At 37.3% G+C, this 24978-nt stretch overlaps 1 protein-coding gene across 7 annotated transcripts in view; it reads right to left on the bottom strand.

The window, feature by feature from the left end:
- ATM (ATM serine/threonine kinase) overlaps positions 1-24978 on the bottom strand; it is a 163389-nt gene that overhangs the window by 29465 nt on the left and 108946 nt on the right. For 6 of the 7 annotated variants that reach the window (XM_055422966.2, XM_055422965.2, XM_055422967.2 and 3 more), the window contains 7 exons: positions 23653-23757; positions 22275-22394; positions 19508-19742; positions 18868-19035; positions 16482-16595; positions 15713-15930; positions 14764-15213 (listed from right to left, as the gene is read on the bottom strand). In XM_055422966.2, coding sequence (XP_055278941.2) covers positions 14904-15213; positions 15713-15930; positions 16482-16595; positions 18868-19035; positions 19508-19742; positions 22275-22394; positions 23653-23757 — 1270 coding nt within the window. In that variant the 3' untranslated portion in view covers positions 14764-14903. Of the gene's footprint in view, positions 1-9291; positions 9409-10220; positions 10362-11652; positions 11736-12835; positions 12975-13430; positions 13590-13948; positions 14063-14763; positions 15214-15712; positions 15931-16481; positions 16596-18867; positions 19036-19507; positions 19743-22274; positions 22395-23652; positions 23758-24978 lie in introns of those variants that run through there. The other variant, XM_055422971.2, reaches the window with a different exon arrangement.

Raw genomic sequence — 24978 nt, 5'->3', positions numbered from 1 at the left:
AACATTTTAAAATTTGTTTTCTCAGCCACCTGTCTTTATAGTATCTTTAATTCTATACATTTTTAATTTTAATATACTCAAATGTTCTATTATTTTATGTTCTGTGTCTTAACATGGAGATTTCATTAATTTATTAACTATGTTTTTTGAGAGTCTATTATGTCTTACACATGATGCTAGGGCACTGAGAATAGAGTGGCAATGAGGCAGACAAAGAACATGTCCTTATAAAGCTTCATTCTGGTGTAGGAACACATACACTAATAGACATTTAATGATGTCAGATAACAAGTATAATAGAACAAAACAAACATGTAAAAAAGTAAGAGACTTTTCTACATGGTCAGAGAAGGCATCTCGGAAGAGGTGACATTGGAGAAAAGCCTGAAAGAATAATAACCTAAGGGAAAAGTTCACGCAGAGATCTGAAGAAAGAGTATTACAGGCAGAGGGACGTGAAAAGCCCTTCCCCACTCCCCCACCCCTTGCCTGTGCATACTCCTACTGTCTTCTGCCCCCCTCTGCCCTTCCCCTGAAGTGGTCGCCAGCAGCTGTGATCCCACAGCAGGGTGCATGCCCCTCCCATGTGGGCTCCCCCTCAGTTTTTACACTGTCTGGGCCTTGAACCCTTTCTGATTGTCCTCTCTGGAAGAGTAGGCTCAGGGCCAGCACCCTGTCTCAAAGATACCAAAATGAGGCTAATTCTGGATGAGCTAGTTGGTGGGGCTCAGCCTTAGGAAAACACTGCTGCCCAGATCTTAAGTCCCTAAGCCCCCAGATGTTCACAGGCCTAACCTCTGGAGTCTGGCAGAACAGGAGCCATGCCCTGAGGTTCCTAAGAAGAAGCTCTGCGAAAGATTTGTGTTTTAAAGCCTTTTTCAGGGCTTCAGGCTTCCTTTTGTCCTGTGCCCGCCCACCCTGGTTAAAGGGGTGAGTGGAAGGATTTGCCAAGGATCATGGGCACAGAGTAGGCCCTGGGACGATGGGTCTCAGGCTACTCAGCACTTTTCTTGTAGGAGCATCAGTTCAGTTCAGTTGCTCAGTCGTGTCCGACTCTCCGCGACCCCATGAATCACAGCACGCCAGGGCTCCCTGTCCATCACCAACTCCCGGAGTTCACTCAAACTCATGTCCACAGAGTCGGTGATGCCATCCAGCCATCTCATTCTCTGTCGTCCCCTTCTCCTCCCGCCCCCAACCTTTCCCAGCATCAGAGTCTTTTCCAGTGAGTCAACTCGTCGCATGAGGTGGCCACTGGGAGCAAATGAGGCACGGCAGAGAAGGCTGGCCTCTCCTTTCTTCCCATCCTAAAAGGTATCCAGCGGTAGGAGGAGGCCAGTGATTGTGAGTCCCATGCTGTATATCCTTCCTGAACCTGGGCTCACTCTCAGTGCTGAGAAGCTCCCAAAACAAGGCCCTCTCTGTAGGGGCAGGGCCATAATCTCGGGAGCAGTGCTAGATCACAGGCATTTTGGAAGGCAACAATTAAACAGGTTCTGGCTGCCTGTTAGTGTGGGAAGGTCTCCTAATTGGGTACAAGAAAAAGGAGCTAGAAGAACCCTGGCTCAGAAGACTCCACTTCCTCTGGTAAGTCACAGTGACCCTGGGGGTGATGGCCTTGTATTGAGGGTCCACTGGGAGTTGGTGGCCAGGCCTCTCCCTTTTCTCTTTCTAGGCAGCACTGGAGCCTCTTCCTGCCCTCAGCCTGGGTCTTTCCCAGTGGTGTTAAAGATAAGTATGATTTCTCCATTTTCAGCTCTTTTCATTCTCCAAAAATGCACTTAACGCTCCGCATTGTAATTGTCTGTTTCCCCTGGTAGACTATGAGCTTCTTAAGAACTATGTTTTATTACTTCTATATCCCCAACACCTGGTAGAGTATCTAACACACCACTAGGTGTGTAAATAAACAACTACTGAACAAATGAACAAACAGATCTCATAGTCTTTCCAACTTATTTTCCATCCTACTTCAGTTCAGTTCAGTCGCTCAGTCGTGTCCGATTCCTTGCGACCCCATGAATCACCACACGCCAGGCCTCCCTGTCCATCACCAACTCCTGGAGTTCACTCAAACTCATGTCCATCGAGTCGGTGATGCCATCCAGCCATCTCATTCTCTGTCGTCCCCTTCTCCTCCCACCCCCAATCCCTCCCAGCATCAGTCTTTTCCAGCGAGTCAACTCATCGCATGAGGTGGCCAAAGTATTGGAGTTTCAGCTTTAGCATCAGTCCTTCCAATGAACACCCAGGATTGATCTCCTTTAGAATGGACTGGTTAAGTACCTCTAAATATCTTCCTCCCAGAAAATCCAGCTTTATCTTTGACTTTGAGCTAGCTGTAGCCCTAATGCTTGATCACATTAACATCCTTACCTCCTAATATATTCCATCAAAGATCTCTTTTCTAAAATTACTATTACTATATAGTTATGAGGGGGCAAAAAAATCAAACCCTTCTTTTGTTAAGAGACTGATGGAGAAAGGAGTAGGCTGGCTTCTTTCTGTCTCATTTCAGAGATGTTGGTTGACGTAAAAACATTGAACTCAAGTTTCAAAAGGCAAATGGCAATGTTTTTCATAAGGTATAATAAAGAATTAAGTACAAAGCTTCTTTCAGCATTTAAATATTTTTTATAAGACACTGATTTTAAAAAATGAATCCTCTCATATCTAAGACTTTAGGATAGCTGTTCAACATACTTTCTAAAAATGTAGTTTTGGTAGAGAGAAATTAGCCCAGGCACACGAATTCTGGTTATCAGAGGGCCGTGTCTCGGTGCCGGCAAATGCAATACGAACTTTGTCTTCCTCCATCTCCATGTGATTCTCGCGGATATCGTGTGTTCCTCAATACGCAAGTCTCTCCTCTGAGGCTGCATTTTGACCTCTGGGTTGTTGTGTTTGTTGTTGTTGTTCAGTCACTAAGTCGTGTCTGACTCTTTTGCCACCCTGTGGACTACAGCCTGCCAGGCTCCTCTGTCCATGGGATTTCCCAGGCAGGAATACTGGAGTGGGTTGCCATTTCTTTCTCCAGGGGATCTTCCTGACTCAAGAATTGAACCCATATCTGCATTGGCAGGCAGATTCTTTACCACTGAGCCACATTTGCATACCAAGAGTTAATTCCAGGCAGTCAATGACCCGGCTTGTTGTCACAATGGTCACAAGAAGCCTGAATGACAAACTGGGAATGACTCCACAGAAGACTAGGCAGACTGCTTCATTATATACAGTACAGTACTTTCAGGAACCTTAACTGAAATCGAGAACAACTAGCAACAAAGCTACAACACAGCTTTCACATTTTTGGAGTAATCTCAAAATAATATGGATCTATTGGCGCAATAATACAATTCTAAACAATAAAGTGCCAGATGTTCAAGCAGGTTTTAGAAAAGGCAGAGGCACCAGAGATCAAATTGCAAACATCCGCTGGATCATGGAGAAAGCAAGAGAGTTCCAGAAGAGCATCTATTTCTGCTTCATTGACTATGCCAAAGCCTTTGACTGTGTGGATCACAGTAAACTGTGGAAAATTCTGAAAGAGATGGGAATACCAGACCACCTGACCTGCCTCTTGAGAAACCTGTATGCAGGTCAGGAAGCAACAGGTAGAACTGGACATGGAACAACAGACTGGTTCCAAATAGGAAAAGGAGTGCGTCAGGGCTGTATATTGTCACCTTGCTTATTTAACTTATATGCAGAGTACATCATGAGGAACGCTGGGCTGGAAGAAGCACAAGCTGTAATCAAGAATGCTGGGAGAAATATCAATAACTCAGATATGCAGATGACACTACCCTTATGGCAGAAAGTGAAGAGGAACTCAAAAGCCTCTTGATGAAAGTGAAAGAGGAGAGTGAAAAGGTTGGCTTGAAGCTCAACATTCAGAAAACAAAGATCATGGCATCTGGTCCCATCACTTCATGGGAAATAGATGGAAAAACAGTGGAAACAGCGTCAGATTTTATTTTTGGGGCTCCAAAATCACTGCGGATGCTGATTGCAGCCATGAAATTAAAAGACGCTTACTCCTTGGAAGGAAAGTTATGACCAACCTTGATAATATATTAAAAAGCAGAGACATTACTTTGCCAACAAAGGTCCGTCTAGTCAAGGCTATGGTTTTTCCCGTGGTCATGTATGGATATGAGAGTTGGACTGTGAAGAAAGCTGATCGCCGAAGAATTGATGCTTTTGAACTGTGGTGTTGGAGAAGACTCTTCAGAGTCCCTTGTACAGCAAGGAGATCCAACCAGTCCATTCTAAGGGAGATCGATCCTGGGTGTTCATTGGAAGGACTGATGCTAAAGCGGAAACTCCAATACTTTGGCCACCTCATGCGACGAGTTGACTCACTGGAAAAGACTCTGATGCTGGGAAAGGTTGGGGGCGGGAGGAGAAGGGGACGACGGAGAATGAGATGGCTGGATGGCATCACCGACTCTGTAGACATGAGTTTGAGTGAACTCCGGGAGTTGGTGATGGACAGGGAGGCCTGGCGTGCTGTGATTCATGGGGTCACGGAGAGTCGGACACGACTGAGCAACTGAACTGAACCGAACTGAACTGAAACAATAAAGTCAAACCCAAACTCTCATATTTAGGGGTCATTTAAAATTTTTATTATTATTATTTTTTAGTTTACTTAGCTGTGCCAGGTCTTAGTTGTAGCACATGGGATCTTTGATCTTCATTATGGCAAGTAGGATCTTTAGTTGCAACTTGTTAAAACTCTTAGCTGTGACATATGGACACTTTCTTAGTTGCAGTTTGTGGGATCCAGTTCCCTGAGAGAGCTTAAACCTGTGCCTCCTGCCTTGGGAGCATGCAGTCTTCCAAGAGGACATTTTAAAATATTCAAATATATAACATTAAATAATTCCACTATTTAACTGGTAAAATAGTTCTCTGTGAAAATCAGATATTTAAAAAGATACCAGGTAGAGATGGAGTTTGGTCATTTTTGCCTTCAAAATATTTTAGGTCAAGGTCTTCTCTCATGCTTTATAGCAATGAACTCTGGAAGCTAAATTGTGTTATTTACTTGGAAGCCTGAGCTCCTTTCTGAGAAAACAAGGTGATCCTACAGCCCAAGGTCTTTCCAGGTGGCTCGATGGTAAAGAATCCACCTGCAATGCAGGAGATGTAGGTTCGATCCCTGGGTCAGGAAGATCCTATGGAGGACAACATGACACCCCACTTCAGTATTCTTGCCAGGAAAATGCCATGGACAGAGGAGCTTGGCGGGCTACAGTCCACGGGGTTGCAAAGAGTCGGACATGACTGAAGTGAGTGAGCAGTTAGAGCCCAAACATGCTGCAACATATTGGATCCCAGCTCTCTAGTCATCGCCTTTGCCATCTAAAAGTCTAGCATTTAGAGCATAAAACTTACCTTTAATTCATGTTATTGAATATCTGCCCTCTAAAAATGTCTTGAGCAATCAGAGGAGACAGTTAACAGCTCATCAACTTTGTCCTACAATGAAGCTAAATCAATAGATAGCAAATTAACTAGACTGTTGGGTCTCAAAGTGTGGTTCCTAAACTGCAGATGCATCAGCATCACTTGGTACCTGGCTAGAAATGCATATTCTCAGGCTCCATCCCAGAGTCAGAAATTTTAGGGGCTCAGCAATCTGGGTTTTCAACAGACCCTTCCAAGGACTAGAATGCCTGCTAAATTTGAGTAGCACTGATCTAAACCACATCAAAGAACAGATTTCACAGATCTTTAATTTTAACTTTTGCTCTTAGCATTCCATGAAAACTCGCTTTTTGTTAACTGGTACTAGAAAGCATCAAGTTAACAATAAAGTTTAATGTGACAAATTTCTCACAAATTTGAAAGTAAGAAAAAAGTGTGCTTTTTTAAAATGCTTTCCCACTCTTCAACTTCATCCAAAGAACAAGTGAGTTTTATATTTCTATTTCTGTAGGCAGTTAAGAAGCTCTAAAAAAATCTCAGTTTTCAGTTACAATAGCCTGACTCAATCAGAATTTTGGTGGGTAGATCTAATTTCTTTTTCCCTGCTCCCCTAACTATTTGCTGTTTTTAATTTAACAATTATTTTTATAGTTAAAAAAATGTTCATTGAGGACAATTCAAAATATATTTAAAAAACAGGTACTACCCATAATCCCATCATACCCAGAGTTAATAGCATTTAAGGAACTTTATGTCAAAGCTATATACTGATTTCTTACACATGTATATATAAACATCTGTCAAGGCTACTTTGGTTTCATATGACTGGACAGAGTCCACTTTCATGTATTGCTTTTATCAAAGACACTTTAGTCATTCTCACCAATGTATTTTTCAAGATAAACTTTTACATCATGTTTCCACATTACAAAATGTTTACTGGGATTTCATTGTCTATGCTAATTTGAAATCAGCTGACATTTTTCTTTCCATTTACGATGTGGTACTTTTCCCAGACCACCTGACCTGCCTCTTGAGAAACCTGTATGCAGGTCAGGAAGCAACAGGTAGAACTGGACATGGAACAACAGACTGGTTCCAAATAGGAAAAGGTGTACGTCAAGGCTGTATATTGTCACCTTGCTTATTTAACTTACATGCAGAGTACATCATGAGGAACGCTGGGCTGGAAGAAGCACAAGCTGGAATCAAGATTGCTGGGAGAAATATCAATAACCTCAGATATGCAGATGACACTACCCTTATGGCAGAAAGTGAAGAGGAACTCAAAAGCCTCTTGATGAAAGTGAAAGAGGAGAGTGAAAAGGTTGGCTTGAAGCTCAACATTCAGAAAACAAAGATCATGGCATCTGGTCCCATCACTTCATGGGAACTAGATGGAAAAACAGTGGAAACAGTGTCAGACTTTATTTTTTGGGGCTCCAAAATCACTGCAGATGCTGATTGCAGCCATGAAATTAAAAGACGCTTACTCCTTGGAAGGAAAGTTATGACCAACCTTGATAGTATATTAAAAAGCAGAGACATTACTTTGCCAACCAAGGTCCGTCTAGTCAAGGCAATGGTTTTTCCCGTGGTCATGTATGGATGTGAGAGTTGGACTGTGAAGAAAGATGATCGCCGAAGAATCGATGCTTTTGAACTGTGGTATTGGAGAAGACTCTTGAGAGTCCCTTATACTGCAAGGAGATCCAACCAGTCCATTCTAAAGGAGATCAATCCTGGATATTCATTGGAGGGACTGATGCTAAAGCTGAAACTGCAATACTGTAGCCACCTCATGCGACGAGTTGACTCACTGGAAAAGACTCTGATGCTGGGAAAGGTTGGGGGCTGGAGGAGAAGGGGACGACGGAGAATGAGATGGCTGGATGGCATCACCGACTCTGTGGACATGAGTTTGAGTGTACTCCGGGAGTTGGTGATGGACAGGGAGGCCTGGCGTGCTGTGATTCATGGGGTCGCGGAGAGTCGGACACGACTGAGCGACTGAACTGAACTGAACTGAACTTTTACCTTATGTTAATTTTCCTTTTTTCTTTCTTGTTACATTTGTATAATTTTTTTTCATACAGTCTTGAATCTTTCTTATTATCATTAGTCCTAAGCAGCTTATTCACATTATAAACATTATTATATTTTTAATTATATTTTTAAATAATTTTAGTTGATGGTTGGGATACCTCGAGTTTAAGTAGGGTTAACTTGCTGGAGAAAATGAACACTTGTTTATATACCATTTTGCAGGTTTAAGAAACAGATATGGGGCTATCCTAAGTGTTTCTGAAAGACTGCTTCTCTACTAATACACAGTAATTATCTTACTTTGTTTATATCTTCACAGAAATAGAAACAACGAATAAATAAATAAGCCTTGCTACAGCAGTGACAGAAAAATAAAGGGCAAATAGGACATAGGAATGAAACCAGAAAGGAACACCTATAGAAAACACGTCTTTCAAAATGAAAGTTTATTGCAATTTTTAAAAATGCAAATGTCCTAGATGAGCATTCATGTAAGGGTGAAAGATGATTAAATTAATAGAATAATGTGACTTCAGAATTATATTCTCAGGCAAAATGCTGGAGGAAATGCAATTGGGACTTCCCTCTATTAAAGATAATCTGATAATACCTACCAAATTATAGGTGCATTTACTGTTACCCATCAATCCAACTTTAGGAAATCTATCCCACAGATTCACCAGTGCATATATGAAATATGTTCAATGTTATTTATTGCAGCACAGCACTGCTTGCTACAGTAAAAGACTATGCTGCTGCTACTGCTGCTAAGTCAGTTCAGTTGTGTCCGACTCTGTGCGACCCCATAGATGGCAGCCCACCGGGCTCCCCCATCCCTGGGATTCTCCAGGCAAGAACACTGGAGTGGGTTGCCATTTCCTTCTCCAATGCATGAAAGTGAAAAGTGAAAGTGAAGTTACTCAGTCGTGTCCGAACCTCAGCGACGCCATGGACTGCAGCCAGGCTCCTCTGTCCATGGGATTTTCCAGGCAAGAGTATTGGAGTGGGGTGCCATTGCCTTCTCTGGTAAAGGACTATAAATGATGCAAATGCCTATTTTATATGATAAGGACTTGCATGATAATTATGTACTAATACACAAAGCAGTTGTTAAAAAAGCAAACAATTTCTATAATATATTGCTGAGTTAAAAAAATATTGTTGTCTCTACTCTATGAAAGGGGGGGAAATAAGGAATTATATTCATATATTCTATTTGTATAACACTGGAAACGAAATGGTACTTATAAAGAGATGGTGGGGCATGAGGTTTACAGGGAAACGGAAAAGGGTGAGAGAAGGCTTCCCTTTTTATACCTTTTTCTATTATTGGATTTTTGAACCATGCAAATGCATTACCTAGTCAAAAACTAGCATATTTAAAATTTTAAAACTCTACATTATATAATGTATTCTTCACTGAATCAGTATTTTCTTTTTAACATCACTTCTCTGGTCAAACATAAAGGGAAAATACTTTAGCTGATTACAAGATTTCGTGAAATAAAAAAATTGCTGCAATTAAGATTAATGTATACTTACAAAAGAAAAATACTGTTTAAATCAGAGCTTAGCAATATATGGCCTTTGGACCACACCCAGTCCCAAACTATTTTTGTATAGCCTGTGAGCTAAGAATGGTCTTTCAGGTTTAAAAGGCTACCAAGGAAAAAAATAAAGAATATGCAACAGAGACCTATGTGGCCCACAAGTCTAAAATGTTATCCTTCAGGAAAGTATTTGCTGACCCCTACCTCAATAATGACGTCTTTTATATGTCCTTTATGAAGCAGCAGAAATAAAAGTTACCTTATAAGTGCAAATAGTCAATTTCCTCTTCCTGGTTTCAGTATTTCTCTGCAATAATGTATTACACATCTGGAAAACCTGCTGCATGACGGCATCTTGTCTCAGGTCATCACGGCCCTTCAGAATAATCAAAACACAAATAACTAAGCACAGTTCACTTTCTTTACTATAAAATCACACAAAATCATCTGAGGACAGCCAAAGGGCACTTGGAAATCACTCTGAGGATCTGTGCTCCCCTTAATAGTCTCTTAAATAATTAAGACCTAACACTATTCTCTTGTTTGTGTGTGTAACACACAAACACAAACACACAAACAAAAGAATAGTACTAGAATAAACAACATCACTGTAGACCAATTTAGAAAAAAGAAGTACCCTTCCCCACTCCCTATCACAGCTGCTTTTGTAACTAATTGGAATGCCTACACTTAAGGGCACACTGCAAAACACCAAGGTGGAGGAGCACTGTTGTCTCTCTGCTACTTCCCAGCAAGACCCAAAGCTTAAAAGCAGAGTAAGGGAGGAGTGCTATCCCTTTTGGATACGTTTAAAGCAGTAGCACAATGTCAGACCCAGGACACTGAAGCACGGGCCTTCAACTTGAACTATTCAAGAAAATAAGCAACACTCAAAAAATTTTTTTCATAACAAGTAGGCTGACGGTTAAACCTCACCATGTCGATACATGTAAAAAGTATTCTTTCACTTCAACTGTTAAAATAAGGTTGGTCTTTCCAACACACACACAAAACCATGCGGAAAAGCATTCTGCTTCTAGAAAACAATTTATTTCTACTTTGTTTTCCTCACCTGTAATTATTGAGAACAAAACCAAAGAGCCAAAATAAGAAGAAAATATCTGTTAGTTTTTCTTTGATGTTTTTCATTAATCCACTAGGAACTACATCACAAAAGCAAAGTCTCACCTTGACGAGCTGTCTCCTTTCCTTTCCATCAGAGCCCACACAATCTATTATTTTTGGTAAATTTAAACCTCCTGCTAAACGAAATTGTTCTTTAAATGACTTTACAGTCACCAGATTTTCATATTCTCCTGTGGGGTCCACCTAATAAAGTACATGACAATACTTTAGTACTCAATTTGCATTTAAAGAAAAATGAATTTTAAATGACAATTTTAATACTAAGCAAAGGAATAAATGACAATGTGCTGTTGGTTAAGAACAGAAGTGGTAACTTTTTAAATGAAAGAAAGGAGATTTGACATTGGAAAGGCTTCAAAAAGCAATACAGATAACACAATTTACCTCCTTAAATATCTCCTAATAAAAGAAGTTAGATGAGTGTTGCTGAAAAAACTATTCAATAACCCTGGTTCAGGTGTTACCATTGACCTGTATATGTTAAGTCATCTCCTCACAAAAACAATAAGGTAAATTTTAGAAAAGTATGGAGAGGAGTTTTCTAGGTTTAAATTGCTAAATTTGGCAGTTTCACAAGATATTTAAATAAGTAACTTTGCTGATAGGTTAATCCACACGATGAAGCTACATTTCAAATCAAATAATCATACATATTAAACATTAAACTGCAAACTCAAAGAAGAGATTTTACAATGTAGTTAAAATGATCATTTTCTAAACTGTAATCTTTATTTATTATGGGCTTCCCTGGTGGCTTGGTGGTAAAGAATCCACCTGCCAATGCAGGAGACATGGGTTAGACCCTAGGTCAGCAAGATTCCCTAGAGAAGGAAATGGCAACCCACTCCAATATTCTTGCCTGGAAAATTTCAAGGACAGAGGAGCCTGGAGCGCTGCAATCCATGGGGTCACAAAAGAGATGGACATGACTTAGTGACCAAACAACAACCTTTATTATTATATTTATCCCTGCCCACATCATACTTCCAGCAATAAAAAACCATTAAGACACAGCTGAAAGTGTCATGTATATTACAGTCAATACTGTAATACATATTTTATTACTTTATATTGTAATACATCACAGTCAATACATTCTAACATGTACAGAATTTTAAAAATCAATATAAAACAATTAGGGACTTTCTTGCTCAGTTAAAAATTAATATTGACATAAACACACAAAATATTTCCTTCTTCTGGCCAATGAAAATATCAAAAACAGTCTACAGACTTCTTCATAAGAAAGATGACAACTGTAAAACTGAAGGCAATAGAAAAGAAAGCAGGAGAGATCGTTAAGTATTTTAAGTCTTGGGCAAAGGGAATCCAATAAAGAAAAAACTATTGGTTGAAACAAATGAAATTGCCAATAATTAACCAATTTTGACCTATGAAAAAAGGCTATTTCAAATGGTTTAACTTGCTAAAAAGTAGTTTAACTAAAAAATCAAAACAGTTAATAGTAAATTACCTTAATTTCCATAGTAGGGACAACAACATCTTCTAAATTTTTAAGTTTGATAATGGGCTGGTCTGCTGGAATATTTATGCCTTCTGTATTTAAAATAAAGAAGTTTCAGTGACAACTGCAAATTGAGCAACAGTGCAAAGAGTTGGACACGAATGAGTGACTGAACTGAACTGAAGTAGGAGAATAAGTGGGTAAAGCAGGAAACTTCAGCAGATACCATAAACCCAAACTATGGCTAATCTGTGGTTCTGATTTAGAAGTGAAGACCAAAGACTTGGGACACAATGCCACTCAGGGTCAGGGTATAGCAATGAGTAACATGGCTTACAAATGAATTTGCAGGTTACCTGGCACTGGTAATTAGACCAGACTCCACCTGAGGTGCCAAGTTGGACAACTTAAGATAATTACATAATAGTATGAATAACACATAGATAATGCTATACACATTACTATTAAATGTGACTAAACAACATGACAGTATTCTTTGTTTGTTTAGAGGAACACTATGAGCAGCCTCATTTTTATTTTAAAATAGTAAGAATTTAAATATGAAGATATGATTCTGAACAGAAAAAAAGAACATAATTATTAAAGTATGGGGAGGCAGATATACACAACTAAATATTATAGCAGCTTATAATTATTTAAAGAGACACAGCAAGAAGAGTGATGGAGAAAATGATAAGGTCTTTTCATTTTTAAGTCCTAGAGTGCAGTTATCTATTATAAGTTCCACAACAAGATATTAAGTGAAAAAGTAACTGGAGGGCTATTGAAGTTTTTTAGATAAAAATTAAGTTTTGAATCATGTGTGAGTTGTAATCAAAACTTTCATATCTATAATTAATGTGTGTGAGTTGAGCAGATTTACATTCTGTTCTGTAATTAAGATATCCCTACAGAGAATAAGTGGGCTTCTCTGGTGGCTCAGTAGTAAAGAATCTGCCTGCAATGCAGGAGACACAGATTCAGTCCCTGGGTTGCAAAGATCTCCTGGAGAAGGAAATGGCAACCCACTCCAGTATTCTTGCCTGGGAAAACAGGAAATCTCATGGACAGAAGAGCTTGGCGGGCTATAGGCTATGGGGCCACAAAAGAGTCAGACATGACTTAGCACCTAGAAACAACAACAGAGATTAACACAGCAAGAATGCAACATTCATTCTTTCAAATTGCATACTTCTCTGAGTCCTCCACTGAGTGGCATCTAAATTTGCTAGTATGATATAAGCATCACAAAGTGCCTCAACACTTCTGACCATCTGAGGTCTCCTACTTCGGATAGTACGTATTATTTTGTTAGCGGCCTCGGTTCGATCCTATTAATAAAATACAAACGAAAAAATATTACAAAAGCAAACATGCAACATTAAAACTTTTTAGAGTTATAAAAACAAAAAACGGATTTATGCACATATCTAGACAATGGAAGGACTATAATCCCTCAGAGACAAAGCAGTCACTGTACTATGAATGAAACATATCAAAGGTATAATAATCTCAAGAGTAAATGACTTGGGTGCCTTGTAAAATCTATTTTTTCTTTGCTCATTACTCTGAGGAAAAACAGTAAAATACCTTTGGTATCTCTTATGCTTTAAGAAATATTCAGGAATTTTGAACCAATTTTAGGTAGCATCATAATAACAAAGGATTTACAAATTGAATATTGTCAACAATACATACTCTTTGAATTCCTGAGACTTAAGAAAGGAATATTTTGGGAAAAAATGAATATCGCAATTCAAAAAGGTATACATGTTCAATCCAAATACCTCATCAAGCTGAGAGCTTTGTTTAGGTGCATTTTTTGTAATTCTACTCCTTCTAGCTGCTTCTGGTTTGGTCAAAAATTCATCTTTGTTTGCATTTGCTAAGGCCAATATAATAAACAAAGTGTGATGAGGATGATCCATTGAAATTCTAGAGATGAGCTGTCAAAAAATTAAGAACTGTTAATTTTATGGAAAGAAAAAAATTGAAAATCCATAACCTTTTAAATTTTGCTTAACATTAAGATATGTTTTACTGTGATAGATGCTGCAGTGGGTGGACTGTGTGTATGGGGCGGGACTGTTGGTTTGGGTACGTATGGGAGAAAGAAGTATATGAGGAAAAAGAGAAAGTGAGTAACAAGTAGAATATGAAAGGAGATAAAAGAGAATATTCTTGCCCTTATATAACATAATATGACCGACTAAACTTTTTTGTGTTGCCACTTTCTAGAGGGGAACAGTAATATACAATAATATAAAAGAAAAGCAAATGTGGTTTGATTTTCACGTTTACTTACATTATTGAGGACTTCATGAAATCCTAGGCCTCCCATCATCTTGGTCCCCATTCTAGCAGCCAGTTGGTACATAAGAGGCAAAAATTTGTATGATGGAATTTTCATTCCATCTCTCTGCCATTAAAAAAATACAAAATTAAAAAGCAATGCATTTCAACTAGCCCTCACATCTAAAAAAATACAAAATGCTCCTCTATTAGTGCAAACATCAAGCAGACATATTTTTTCCTTATCATTTATCTTAAAGTCTAGATTGACTCACTGGTAAATCATGTTTGAACTTGTATCAGATTGCATTCAGAAGTGGAATACTTGGTGCTGCTTATATTCCAGTGAATCCAAGGAGTACAAATGTTGATCTAAGGACAACTGTAATCATGACTCCTGAGAAGTCAGTGTGAATAAAATGGAATAACTATTTTTCCCTACATTCTAAAAGTAACAGGATTTAATGTACACTAGTGGCAGAAATTTGTTGTATCTATTATGAGTATTAATATTCTCTTCAGCCAGAAGAACTATTTTACTTTTAAGCTTCAAACTGATTGACAACATAACTTTAGGTGTCATTTAAGTATCATTAATAAATGACAGGGGATGACAGGGTGTTTATTTAGGTGTCATTAATAAAACCCAGGATTTTTAAATAAAAATTTATAAAATTCTACTGCCTTAATGTTTTCTTAAAAAAATTTTTTTTCCATTTACAAAAATAATTTATTGTAAAAAAAAAAAACCAAAAAAACAGAAAATAATAAAGCAGGGGGGAAAAAAACCCAGCACCTGTGATCACATCATCTTTAATTGCTTTCCAAATCTCCCAATCTATCATTCTGGGTACTTTTCGATGCTTATTGCAATGCTATGGGAAAAGACTGACCTAAATTATCTCACAGCCACATAAACCTACATCATTAGAGTTAGTTAAGTACCTATGTGTAGAGTCCTAAACCAACTACCAAGGATACAAAGTATACAAAATGCATGACATTTGAGGGGCTAATGGCTTAACTTTTAAAGCACAGGCCAGAATACTGGGTTGAAAAAGATAACTTGCCTTCATCATGCCATTGACTTCAGAAACTCCAGAATTTTCAAGCCAGAGAGAACAAAGACGAAATATCCACATATCATGCCCTTCACCACTTAATAAACAATTGATGTAATTTTCAACTGCTTTACATAAGAAACGTTTACGATCCTCTTTCAATGCACGGAGTGCACATTCATCCAACTCCAGCTCTCGCTGAACCTTTACTGTGTATCTTACATTGGATAATTAAAATAAAACACAAAAGCCGTTAAATTTTATAGACTACAAAATCAAATAAGACATACAATATAAATGAAAAATCAGGTGTCCATCTCAGGAGAAAAAGCAAAATTCTAAGAATTATAAAGAGAATAAACTTACTTTTGTCTTTAAGTTTCTGCAATTCAAAAGCTATTTTAGGCAACCAAAGTGGACTCTATCCAAGGTATTTCATTAACTTCATTTTCTACTTACACTAAAATATATATACCAAAAGCAGATTTGAATAAAGGATTTAATTACATCAAACTAAGTAACTCCTCTCTAATTTCAACACGTATCTCTTTTTCAACTATGATACCAACAAACAAACTAAAAAAGCAAAACAAAAAGTTAACAAGTTAACACCAGTATATTCCACAATTAGTATAGAGCCACAGCATGAATTCCTATCTGGTTCTGTCCACCTGTATAAATACTGTATATCTTGTTATTTGAAGACCCTCAGTTACCTGTTGGTTTGGATTTTATGTTCCCTAAGTAGGCCAACTTCCTCTTTGGCTCTTTTCAGGAGAGCCTGCTTGTTTTCAAATTCTGATGATTTCATGTAGTTTTCAATTCTTTGGTACTGAGTATCTGAGAACCGTGCTAAAGAGAGAAATGCCTTCATTTTTCCATTTCTGAGCCCATCATTGCTTTCTCCATCATAATTTCCAGCAACTTCCACAGCCTTCAAGAAAAAAACAATCCATTTATATTTACAGATACTAAATGCATCTAAAGAATTACTCAGATCAAAGAAATATCCACAGTAAAGTTTAACATACATATATGTATATAAGCTAAATTATACAAAATACAGTATTTCTTTGAGTTTTCAAAACAATTTTGACAGCGCAGAAACAACTGAAATAGCTAATATGTGTAAAGAATGGTACAAAAACAAAAAGCTCTATAAAACTAAAAAAAATTAGGTTTCTCATGTTCATTTATTAGTGAAGTAGCTATTCTCAAAATTAAACTATGAATAAGAGGGAGAAACAGGAAGCTCAAAGGTGGCAGAAGCACTGGGTTGGGAAGAACCCCTGGAGGAGGGCATGGCAAGCCACTCCAGTATTCTTGCCTGGAGAATTCCAGGGACAGAGGAGCCTGGCGGGCTACAATCCATGCAGTTGTAAAGACCTGGACACCACTGAGCAACTTTCACTTCACTTCACTTCACTGAAAAGATCCAAAGTATGCATGCTAAGCAACTCCATTAGGGTTCCTCAAAAACCTTACCTTTTCTAGATAGGTCTGCATGATGACTGCAGGATTTTCTAAGCAAGTTTCTGCTAACCAGGTACCACAAACCCTTAGACATTCTGTGTATATAAGTTTTAAGTTGGGATCATTCTGTAAAGGAAAGCAAAGTCTTAAAATGTAATTCATTATTATGACTGTACAAAAATATCTTCCATGTAGGAAAAAAACAGGTTAAAAATGTCTTTCCTCATTTGCTTTCACCTTACAACTATTTTAATAATTCCAAATATTTACCTTTATAAAATAATCATTCTCTACTACTATTACTATTTTTACTATTATTGAAACAACTCACATTTATTAAGTACTTTTATATGCTTGGCATTATTACTGTATATAATAATATATAATAATTCATTTAATCCTCACAAGAATCCTACGAAATAAGAACAATTATTATCCTTAATTAGAAAACCACAACTGAAGTACAAAGAGGATATGTAACTTCAGGGTCCATCAGTTCAGTTCAGTTGTTTAGTCATGTCTGACTCTTTGCAACCCCATGGACCGCAGCACGCCAGGCTTCCCTGTCCATCACCAACTCCTGGAGTTTACTCAATGGCCTGTCCATTAAGTTGGTGATGCCATCCACCCATCTCATCCTCTGTCATTCCCTTCTCCTCCTGCCTTCAATCTTTCTCAGCATCAGGGTCTTTTCCAATAAGTCAGTTCTTCATATCAGGTGGCCAGAGTATTGGAGTTTCATCTTCAACATCAGTCCTTCCAATGAACACTCAGGACTGATCTCCTTTAGGATGGACTGGTTGGATCTCCTTGCAGTCCAAGGGACTCTCAAGAGTCTTCTCCAACACCACAGTTCAAAAGCATCAATTCTTCGGCGCTCAGCTTTCTTTACAGTCCAACTCTCACATTCATACATGACTACTAAAAATCCATGGACCTTTGTTAGCAAAGTAATGTCTCTGCTTTTTAATATGCTGTTTAAGTTTGTCATAGCTTTTATTCCAAGGAGCAAGGGTCTTTTAATTTCATAGTTGCAGTCACCATCTGCAGTGATTTTGGAGCTCCAAAAAACAAAGTCAGACACTGTTTCCCCTATTTCCCCATCTATTTGCCATGAAGTGATGGGACTGGATGCCATGATCTAAGTTTTCAGGGTCCATACTGTTAAGCATTATTTAAACAATCATACCACGTGAGCTCCCAGGGCTCGGTATAATGATAAATCCTCTAATAACGGAGGCTGTTATACAAGTTTCCATTATCCAAAAGTACAAAATGTTGATATTCACCTAGTAGGTGTATATCAGAGGGACATCATTGAGTCCAAACATTTAAAATACTTCATGATTCCTACAAATGCTGCTAAATTTGTCCATCATATGCTGGAGACAGAGTTGAAAAAGCAATCAAGTTTATAAAATACATATGTACACTATAGGTTCAGTTCAGTTCAGTTCAGTAGCTCAGTCGTGTCCGACTCTTTGCGACCCCATGAATCACAGCACGCCAGGCCTCCCTGTCCATCACCAACTCCCGGAGTTCACTCAAACTCATGTCCATCGAGTCAGTGATGCCATCCAGCCATCTCATTCTCTGTCGTCCCCGTCTCCTCCCACCCCCAATCCTTCCTAGCATCAGACTCTTTACCAGTGAGTCAACTCGTCGCATGAGGTGGCCAAAGTATTGGAGTTTCCGCTTTAGCATCAGTCCTTCCAATGAACAACCAGGATTGATCCCCTTTAGAATGGACTGGTTGGATCTCCTTGCAGTCCAAGGGACTCTCAAGAGTCTTCTCCAGCACCACAGTTCAAAAGCATCGATTCTTCGGCGATCAGCTTTCTTCACAGTCCAACTCTCACATCCATATGTGACTACAGGAAAAACCATAGCCTTGACTAGACGGACCTTTGTTGGCAAAGTAATGTCTCTGCTTTTTAATATGCTATCTATGGTAGATAAAATATCAGATGTGATGTTTTCAAGGTCTTTGGATTGACAACCCAATTATTTCAACTTGCCTTTTAAAAAAAGGCATTTTTTACGCATTTCCTCTTGCATTTTTTCATTTCAAATCTGTAGTAGCTATTTCATCTTTGTTTCCCACACACCCTCCTTGAATACTGTAGAAAGTTTTAAAAAAATAAGGCTTATCATTGGGATAAATTAATCTATGACGAGATGGAGTGATAAAAATGTTGTAAATAGAAAAAATGAATACTGTCTAAACTTTTACAAATACTAATTTTCAAGACTCCTTTTTACAATTTCTTGTTCATGGATCAGTAATTTCAAATCTTTAATAAAATTAGTAATTATATTTAAATTTATTTAAAATATTATAAAGTACAGTAATCTTATTACAGGAAATACTAATTCAACCAATAGAAAAAAAGTGAACCTCTGTACAACTGGCATCCAGCTTCTTGATCATTTGCTTGAGAATACTCAGGGCAAGACTCTGTTCCTTTTTTGCCCAGAATACTTGTGCTTCCTCCAGCTGCCACTCAGAGACTCCACTACTAGCTGAATTATACTGTTTAATTTGAAATATTGCCCTTTCAGGGAGCTGAAATGAAAATAACAAATGGAAATAAATATTTTTACTATTACTACTACTACTTCTACTACTACTAATAAAAGCAGTCACCACCATTCACTAAGGACTTGACAATTTTTAAGACTGTCTTAAGTGCATCTCTGACTACCTTCCCCAGTCCCCATATCTGCCTGTTTTTCTCTTTACATAAAGACATATAGAATTATGTGTGTGCTTATACACAGTATATACAATCACTGAAATGTTATACATATAGTAAGTTAGGTAGTTTCTCTTTATTTAACCAGGAAATTGAGGATTAGAGAAAGACTTGTGCAAGACTCAAATTCAGGTCTAATTCTAAAAGGGGAAATCTTAAACAACTATGCTATACAATGTTATAATAGCAATCTGTCTCTCAATGACATTTCTTTTTACTTATGCTTTTTATTTTCTAGGTAATAAAACGGCAATGTCAACGAGTGAGATGACATAGTTTTACCTGAGTGTTCTTGAAGGTTCGGGCTAATACAGAGAGTTCTACAAGATGCTTGGTGAGAATGTCCTTAAAACACTCTCTTTGGGAGATTTCCATTTCCTTTTCCATCAAGATCTCCAAAATGACTGTGCGTAGGGCCATTATAGGCTCCTGAAAACTAAAATCACTGTCTTTGAGAAGCTGGGAATGTTTCCACCACTTCATGTACACTTCAGACGGCTGCCTATCTGTTACTGATCTGAAAGCCAAAACACAAGGGTTTACATGAGCAACAGAAATTTAAAAAAAGGTGTTATTATGCAGGTTCTAAAACTTAAGATTTAATAAACGCTAAAGAAATTTTTGCAGCAACATGACTGGAACTTCTAAAATAAACCAAAATAAGAATCAAAGTTTAGAAAACTACAATATGGTCAGACCTCTGAGGGTCAGTCAGCAGAGAACCCAACAGATGATGAACATTTTAAAATTTTCTTTTTTAAAACTGAAGCATAGTTGATTTATAATATTATAGTAGTTTCAGGTATACAGGAGAGCGATTCAGTATTTTCATAGATGCTACTTTCAAGATATTCTTAAAAATACTCTTCAACCTCACAAAAAGCAGCACTTCTAAATTAACTTTCTTCTGAAATGAGAACACATTTATCAGGTTTCTCATTCAGAACATCTATACATCTAGTCCAATTTCAATGATCCTTCAAAGAGGACAGTCAGCAAGGAAATGAAATAAACTCATTAATTATCTACCATACCTATCAGGCACAGGGCATGACTCTGCAAAACTGTAGCTGTTAAAGAAAGCACAATCCAATGAAGGAAATGCTGGCATCTGGCAAAGGTTTCATGTAACAATATTATTTATTAAAGGAAGAGAAAATACATCTTGTACAATTAGTTCATATGAGCAGAGTGCTTCCCGAATGTTCAAAATAAGCAATACTGTCCAATCCTTCAGGAGTACTATATGGGGAGAAATCAAGACAAATGAAGCAGGGAAACTAAGAAGATGACCTTAAGGTGATGTAGGAAATGAAAGTTCTTTTAGTTGCTTGATAAAGAAGGAAACAGTAACACAAATTCATAGGAACCAAAACTTTCATTTCTCCCAAAATGATCTTAAGAGCAGGTCTCAAATTTTCTAATCTCAGGAAATCCTTTATACCAGTGTTCCCCAACCTTTCTGGTACCAGGGATGGGTTTTGTGGAAGACAATTTTTCCACAAACTAGGGAGCTGGTGGCGTGGATGATTTTGGGTTGATTCTCATAAAAGCGCACAACCCAAATATCTTGCATGTGCAATTCAGTAGGGTTCGTGCTCCTATGAGAATCTAAGGCTGCTGCATGTGAACCTTGGGGAAGGGTTGTAAATACAGATGAAGCTTCACTTGCTTGCCTGCCGGCTCACCTCCTGCTGTGTGGCCTGGTTCCTAACATGCCATAGCCCAGGGTTTGGGGACCCCTGCTTTATACTCTTACAAATTATGGAACACTCCTAAAGAGCTTTCATTTACAGGATTATACTTATTAATACTTGGGCTTCCCTAGTGGCTCAGACAGTAAAGACCTGGGTTCAATCCCTGCATTAGGAAGATCCCCTGGGGAAGGGAATGGATACCCGCTCCAGTACTCTTGCCTGGAGAATTCCATGGATGGAGGAGCCTGGCAGGCTACAGTCCAAGAGGTCACAAAGAATCAGACACGACTGACACATTTTCACTATTAATATTTACCTTATTAGAAACTAAAACTGAGAAAAATCTAACATGTATTAAAATTTATTTTAAAATAAAAATAATAAATCAACTATATATCACACAAAATTTAGTGAGAAGAGCACTATTTCACATTTCTATGAATCTCTGATGTCTGGCTTAAAGGAGACACTTGAATTCTCATCTCAGATTCTGCATTTAGTTTGCTGTGCTATGATGTTTGGTTAGAGAATGTGAAGAAAATCTAGCCTCATACAGATACAGAAAAGGCAGGAATATGGTAAGAGTCTTTTCAAATAATTGTAGCTATTCTCTGATACTTCACCAAAATGTCACTATACCCCATGAAAGAATGAAAGCAAAAAAAAAAATAAAATTTTCTATAATTTTAACAATAGTTTTAATTTCATGAACCCTTGAATGGATCTTAGGGCCTGCAGGATCTCTACACTGCATTTTGTGAACTGCTATCCTAGAACATAGGTATTTGTTACCAATTCGTCAAACCTTTCTTCCTTAAAATTCCCTAGCAGAGAAAGATCCAGAAACACTGCAAAGTGAGATGACTTCCTTTCCACCATTATAAGGGGCAATCTCCCTTAAACACTCCATATTCATTAACATCGACAGTTTACTAAGAATTAGTCACCATGAAATAGCACTAGGGATACAAGAAGAAATAAGTCCCACTTTTAGGGATCTTCTAGTATAGCATGACAGAGTATACATAAAGTAACAGTAATGAAATGCAGTACTAAAACAGTGGAGTATATATAATATGCTCTGATAAAAAAACATGAGGAAACAATTTCATTTAGGGTGGAAGAGGGGAAAAGCTATAAAGAGAAAAATAAAAAGTTAAATTTAAAAACTTGAATTTTTACAATGAGTATGTTTGAAAATGTTTAACAAGATCACAGTTCATTAGGTCAACTTACTTATACTGTGATAAAAAGAAAGGAATCTATGGCTGGTCTCTATATAGATTTTATTTTTTAAAGTCACTTTGGTAACAGGTTGTGCTTTGGGATACATAGTCACTTGAATCACATACCTTGAGAAAAGTTCTCCAATGTTTTCAAGCTCTCCAATAGCCTGCAATCTGCTAAGTGTAGGGTAGAGGGAATACACAGACTCAAGACTGCCCTTACACAACTCTTCCACTTCTTTAACTCTAGTAGCAGAAAAGATAAGACACTTGAAAACTAAGATAAAATATTTTTATAGAAGATAAAAGTTGAGTTCTCATTATAGACCTTTGTGTTGATTTAATAGCAATATTCAGAAGCACCAGCATAAGTTAGTGGAACAAAGTAAGCCTTGGAATTGTACGGACTGAGATCTAAACCCCAGTTTTTCCAGTAATGACAATGGGCACATTACTAGATTCCTCTGAAACAAAGTTTTTTCACTTCCAGAATTATTTTGAAGGTTAGAGAATACATACAGAAAAAGTCTAACAAAGTAGCCACTACATGATAAGCACTTAAATGGCAGTATTACTTCTGTAAAAAAATACAGGATTTATTAGGTCACAACTACTGTTAACCAAAAAACGTGTTACATTTGTTTAGCCTGTTATAGTTAAGCTCTTTTTTGTGTATTATCTCACTTGTGCCTCAGACCAAGCCTCTAAGTATTAACCATTAATCACCATTTTACAAAAAGAACATTAAATGCTAAGAGAGGTAAATGACACACAACCACTAGAGACAAGATTAAATTTCTCAGTACATTTGTCCAGGAAGAGAACCAAGGGATAGGAAATAATAAGACTTTTCAGGGTTCAGCATAAATAATTGATCATGGTTCCAAAAGGAAATTTTATTTTTAAAGATAGCATATATTTGAACCACATAAGCAGAGAAAAATGTATTTATTATATAAGAAAAAAAAAAGCTTATATAAGTACCTAACATGAGAATGCTCTTACATTTAAAACAAAAAATTTAAAGGTAACAATGGTTATATACACATAAACATTTGTGTGTACACACACATGTGTATATATATGTATATATATTTTGACAAGTGTATTTTAAAGAATTCTTTCATACAAAGCATTCAAAATATGAAGATACAGAAAACAACTGTTAAGACAGGAACACTTGTAATTCTTATGCAAACATGTTTGCAAAAGATAAAATTCATCTGAGCACTCATTTCTCAGATGTGGAAAAGCTATGAAATTGTCAGCTGTTGAATATTTCCTCCCACTTTGGAAATTCTGAGTTTTAGCACTAACTGGTATGAATTATGAATTACACAAGAAATTTTTTTTAAGGGAGAAAAGGGAATGACAAAAAACAACCTGACCACAGCTGTCAGGTCCTTATCCTTTCATCAGTGCAAATCTTTGTACTGAAATTATTCTTCAGGTTTTCAGAAAAGAAGCAATGTTAAAATACAATAACTCTTTCTTTTTACAATACCTGGCATGTTTGAGACTTTCATAAAAAGTGGAGAATTCTCTGTCTCTTAGAGACTGCAGAGCATTGTACAACAACTCGTGGTAACTGGTTCTTTCCATTCCTTTGCTGTGAAGTAATTAAAAAATTAGAGAAAAAATATATTTAAAAACAGAGAATCCTGTTGTGTGTGTATAAACAGCTTCACCAAGAGGAAAAATTTTAAACTACAATAGAATTATCTCCATTTAAAAAAATGCATTTCTAGAAAATTTGGTAAGAATCATGAAGAACTCTGTGGATCTTTTAATTTTTCAAGCAGGAAGAAAAAGCAAATTTCTCAGATTTTTTTTTGGGGGGGGGCTCTAAACATGTTATTTATTTATTTATTAGATGAACACCTACTATGTGCCAGGTACTGGTCACCAAGTTCTAGATGCAGTGAGTTCATTTGTAGATGAGTCAGATCAGGCCCCCAATTCTCATGGAGTTTACGTTCCGGTTTGGAGATGGACAATAAATAAGAAAAATACCAGGACAAAGGACATGTAGAAAAAGTAAAACGGTAACAAAACAAATGACTGAGTGGGTACTTTAGAATGGAAAGTCAGAAAAGATCTCTCTGAATATGTCATATTATTAAATTACAGTCTGACAAGTAGACCACCTTCATGGTAAGAGGAGAAAAAAGAAGATGTATATTTAAGGCTTTTAGGTACAAACAGTCTGGCCTAATGGATTAAAAAAAAACAAGGAGCACTATGTGGCTGAAATATAGTATGCAAAGAGAAAAACAGCATACGGAGATTCAGAGGCAAGCAGCAATCAGCTCACAGAGTAAAATACACTGTTTCTAAAATATGAATGCATACCTCTGATTTTACAGCAATCTAAAAGTCTGAAATCTGAAAGACATTCTAATTAATGAAATTTTTTTCTATGAAAGTGATTAAATGTACAATTAATGTGATTTAATTATTCTTTGGTTTATATTATCAAAAGACTTTTACATAAATACACAATCTTTTATTAGATTAGGTGCTTGGCTTTTAATTCATTGAGAACACATGGGGACCTTACATGCAGGCTAAAGTCATTGTCTTCCTATGCTATTGATTTAGAAGTTTTTTATATAAATTATTTCACAAATAAACAGTCTTTTGTGTACCATCCAGCCAATAAAAGTGCCAGCTGAATAAAGAAAATGTTAGCAGCAGGTAGTGGGAAGGGAAATGCCTGAATTTCTCTTTGGATTTGTAAACAATACATAAGAAGATTCTCTTGAGAAATAACTTTTATATTTCTCTTTCCAAAAAATATCATGAGGGTAGAGGTGGAGAGAGAAGAGAA

The sequence above is a fragment of the Moschus berezovskii genome, chromosome 14 (genome assembly GCF_049115385.1).
Source record: "Moschus berezovskii isolate FMDL1 chromosome 14, NW_MosBer_1.0, whole genome shotgun sequence".
Taxonomy (NCBI): domain Eukaryota; kingdom Metazoa; phylum Chordata; class Mammalia; order Artiodactyla; family Moschidae; genus Moschus; species Moschus berezovskii.
Note: the sequence above shows the minus strand (reverse complement) of the source record. Positions and strands in the feature narration are given on the sequence as shown.